Here is a 4,259-nt window from a genome sequence, read left to right as displayed (position 1 = left end):
ATATACTATTTCTACTGAGCCTGATATAAAGCAGGAGCCCAATGATTGTTAGCAGCACTAGTGAAATCTACCTTTCTCCACTTAATTATTCACCAAAGACTTCTTATTATCTCTGTCCCTCCTTCCCTGCCCCTCTGCTTTCTAACTCACACTCCTTATATGTCTATACCATACTGAGACAAAATAAGCTAATGTTTTCTCTTCAGTCTGGTCCTTAAAGTTCTACCAAATATTTCCACTTTAAACCCATGTCAGTTCATGCACTTCTAAGAGCAAAGATCTCTGGTGGTTTTCCCTTGTCCAAACAGCATTGTTTGAGGGCATTCAAGAGTCTGTAAACTCTAATACTCTTTTTTTTTTTTTTTTCAGCTTCAACTCTTAAGAAACTCTCTGGCCTGAGCTTCCTGTCATTCTGCTAGTGTCAATTCTTCCCTTGCCTCCACAAACCCTGCCTACCTCTGACTCGTTTGTTTGAGCAGACTTCCTCAGCTCTTCATGCTCTAGACTTAGGTCAATGATATCTTTTTCATGAAGTCAGCCCAGTTCCTCACTGGAATGAATCAGTCTGTCCCCAGGAGCTTTGCAGTGAAGACTATTGTAGTTTATGTTTGCCTCTCCCTCTTATGTACAGGAGTCTAGGCATTCATTGAAGCTCTGCTGAATGGAATGAAACAGAACATGACAGTCCTCCTAGCTGCTGGCCAACATCTCCCCTGTATGTCACCAGCTCATGGAGGTTCTTTGAAGATTGACACTTTACAAATTAGCATCCTGTTCCTGCTGAAGGAGCACCAGCAAGCCATCTCAACAGCAACAAGCAAGCATCATACCAACAAAACTGCTCAAGGATTTGTGGAGCCGCGACGAAGCAAATGAAGTATAATGACTGCAGGTTTAATATCGGCATCCTAAGACCTTCCTTCCAACTGATACTAAGAGAGAAGCTGTCTACTGTTCTCTGCTCCAGGATGCTAGGTGAGCCTTCCAGAGATTCTCTCCAGTCCATCCTTTTATAAGTTAGTGTGCAGACTTCACGGCTGGAACTGACCACATGGCTACACAAAGCCCCAGAAAGAAGAACCTAGGTAGACAGCAGCCCCTTTATGGTGGACTCTGCCAGTCACTCACCAGCAGCTGCCTAGGACACAGGGTATAGAGTCAGGACACAAGCCAGGAGTGAGGCATAGAAAACAGCTGCCTATCCCCTTCAAACTCTTCCAAATCCTCCAAGGATCCTTTGAATAGAGAAATGAGTCTTTTAATTAGCTTTAGTAGTCCAGCTTCTTTGGAAATTTGTCACTAAAATAGTCTAAGGAAATGCAACCATAGTCAACAAGTCAAGGTAAACCTTGGCATTTGTAAGTTTATTGCCCTTTCTTTTCCCAGAAGTCTGGAGTTACCACACTATCCACATCTCTTACATCCAGGTCAAGGCAAGCATGAACAGAGAGCAGAGCAGAGTGTGAGCTACAGCAGCCAGCAAACACAGAGTCACCAAGAGGAGAAGGAAAAGGGCCTGTCACCACCCACACCCCACTGACTGTGACTGTTATCTGTGTCGTCCTATGCTGTTAGAGAAAGGGGCTGTGGACTCCCGTGCTATGTATACCCAGCTTCAGACCACAGTTAGATTCTAATAGAATGAAGTGATTCTTGAACAAGTGAATGAATCAATGCACTTCCTGAAGAAATACTCAGAGCCAGACCAGCAGGAAGGGATTTTACATGTGGGAAGTATGCTGCTTCTTCCTCTGTGTTTGCTACATTAACCATGTCTGAAGAAAAATTAACATTTTTTCAGACACAGGTGCACAGGTACATTAGCATGGCTACAAAGTAATTTTTAGCTCTGAAATTTAGGAAATGGAGTAAAAGTTCTTTCTAGGGCTGGGAATGTATAGGAAGAATGCACAGTAAGAAGTATATTTTTCATTCTACATAAACTAAATGCAAAGAAATCTTGGCTTCTGGGAGTTATCCCCACCTCTACCAGACAAACACTCATCTTGAGAATAGCTTGGGAGATTTACTGTTCAGTTCCTCTACACTTTGTAGCTGAGTTACATAGTAACCTGCCAACAACCCTCTGGGAAGTCACCCCACTATTTAAATAGAGCAAAGTCCACAGAAAGTTCCACGAAGTGTTGAGCAAAGGCCAGAGCTCCAGAAAATAGCTAACACGGACTGGGAGCAGCTGCCCTGTCCCAGGTGAGGATCCTGAGTCCCAGCAGTGCCTGTGGGTGGGTGATGCATGTGGTGCTGGCAGACTTCTTACAGGAGCTCCCTGGCCTGTTCCTGTTCTTTGGGATCTTCCTGCCTGTGGCTTTGCTGCTCTTCCTCCTCATTGCATACTTCAGGATCAAGATGATGGAAGAAGGTAAGTGTGAAGCCACTCAAGGAAGGGATCGGATGTCCTTTCCTGTGGCTCATCTTTGAAAAACTCCAATGCCCAACGGTGCTCTGGGAGGCTGGAGAAACATATTATTTACAGGAATTCCTCTCTGAACCCCGCTTAAGATCCTTGATGAACTGGGCAAAGTTTGACCCTTTCAACTCTATAGAGTGTGAGCTAGGAAAGGTGTGATGCCCTACTGTAGGGGCTCCTTCAATGTAGTACTTTGTGGACAGTCAAACTGTGAATTGGCAAGCTGTGAATCTGACATAGGGCTGCTTGTCTGTTTCTTAAGGCAATGGATTCACAAACATTGTAACATTATTCAATGGTCTGCCTTCCCTATGTGACATGTGTATGTCACAGTTATTGGAATAACGACTGCCAGCCACATATATGTTGGGTTCCCACTGACACCAAGCACCCCTGGGAGAAATTAAAAGATGTGGATATCACAGGGACTTGTTATCTGCCTTCCTCTGTGACAAGATAAAAATTTCACCTACTAGGGGCTGGAGAGATGGCTCAGTGGTTTAGAGTACATGCTGTTCTTGCAAAGGACCTGGGTTTGATTTCTGCCACCCACATGGCAGCTAACAACCATCTGCAATTCCAGTTCCAGGGGATCTGATGCCCTGTTCTAACCTCCATGGGCATTGCACAGCATGGGTGTACTTATACACATACAGGCAATACACTCATATACATAAAATAAAACAATTTTCACCTACCTTACAAATGTATCAAACATAAAATGAAGCACAGAACAGGTCAAAACAACCATAAAATACATATAAACCCATGTGCATGTATGTATCTGTGCATGACTCTGCACATTTGTGCATATCCATGACTGTGTAGGTTTCACAGCTTTCTAAACCAAGAAATGCTCCAAATACTGAGTTATAACAGTGTGTGACCAAGGCAAAACCCTTGGTATTTGACTGGTACAAACTTTCTATGAAACTATAGTGTTAGTAGATTAAAAAGACTGGACATTGTTATTGAATATGTCAATGCTGTTGTAATGAAGTGCTTCTTCTAAGTATGTGGTTATTGAATAAATAATTTTTTTAAAAAGACAATGGGGCTAAAGAGGTAGCTAAGTGGTTAAGGGCACTTGTTGCTCTTGCAGAGGAGCCAGGTTCAGTTCCCAGCACCCACATGACAGCTCACAACCACCTGTAACTCCAGTTCCAGGGATCCAATGTTCTCTTCTGGCTTCTGAGCCATGGTGCCCATGCATACATGCAGGAAAATACACACCTAAAAAATAAATCTTAAAAACAAAACAAAAGACAAAACACATTCAGAAGATTAAGGTGATGTGGAATGAACATTTGGGTCTTGGATTGAGGGTGTCTGTTTGGGTGTAATTGAAACTAATGATGCTGGACTGTGGTTTGATAGGCTACATGTTAATTCAATACCCAGTAAACATTAGATACCACTGGAGTAAACAACTATTTTAGTAATATCAAAAATTGACCTCCTTCTTAATTTGGATTGTTTCATACTGACCTACTGAAAAACCAAATTTGAAAGCTGGAAATAATTGTACACACCTGTACTTCCAGCACTCAGGAAGCTGGAGCATTGCTAGTCTGAGGCCTCTAGTGTGAGGCCCTGTTTCAAAACAAAACAAAGCAAAACAAAAAAACCCCACAGATTTGAAAACCTCTCTTCTTCCACAAAACTTGTTAAATTCAACCAATGTTTCCTGTATGTTACTATGTAATTGTAAATGACACATGACAAGATACATAACCTAAAGGCCAGGAGCAGAGCAAGTAGGGATATTTATATCTAAAAAGAGGCTTATAACACAGAGAAATCCTAGAGACTATAGAATATATTGCAGAATCCT

At 42.3% G+C, this 4,259-nt stretch overlaps 1 protein-coding gene across 3 annotated transcripts in view; it reads left to right on the top strand.

Annotated features, from left to right (window-relative positions):
• Positions 1-2,155: 2,155 nt before the first annotated feature.
• The window catches only part of Smlr1 (small leucine rich protein 1), a 14,265-nt gene continuing 12,161 nt past the window's right edge, over positions 2,156-4,259 (top strand). For all 3 annotated transcript variants that reach the window (XM_029558156.1, XM_029558154.1, XM_029558153.1), the window contains exon 1: positions 2,156-2,377. In XM_029558156.1, the coding sequence (XP_029414016.1) occupies positions 2,248-2,377 (130 nt within the window). In that variant the 5' untranslated portion in view covers positions 2,156-2,247. The remainder of the gene's footprint in view (positions 2,378-4,259) is intronic.

Source organism: Nannospalax galili, unplaced genomic scaffold (assembly GCF_000622305.1).
Source record: "Nannospalax galili isolate Female #2095 unplaced genomic scaffold, S.galili_v1.0 scaffold186, whole genome shotgun sequence".
NCBI lineage: Eukaryota > Metazoa > Chordata > Mammalia > Rodentia > Spalacidae > Nannospalax > Nannospalax galili.
The sequence above is the reverse complement of the archived record's forward strand: the minus strand, read 5'-3'. Positions and strand labels throughout refer to the sequence as shown.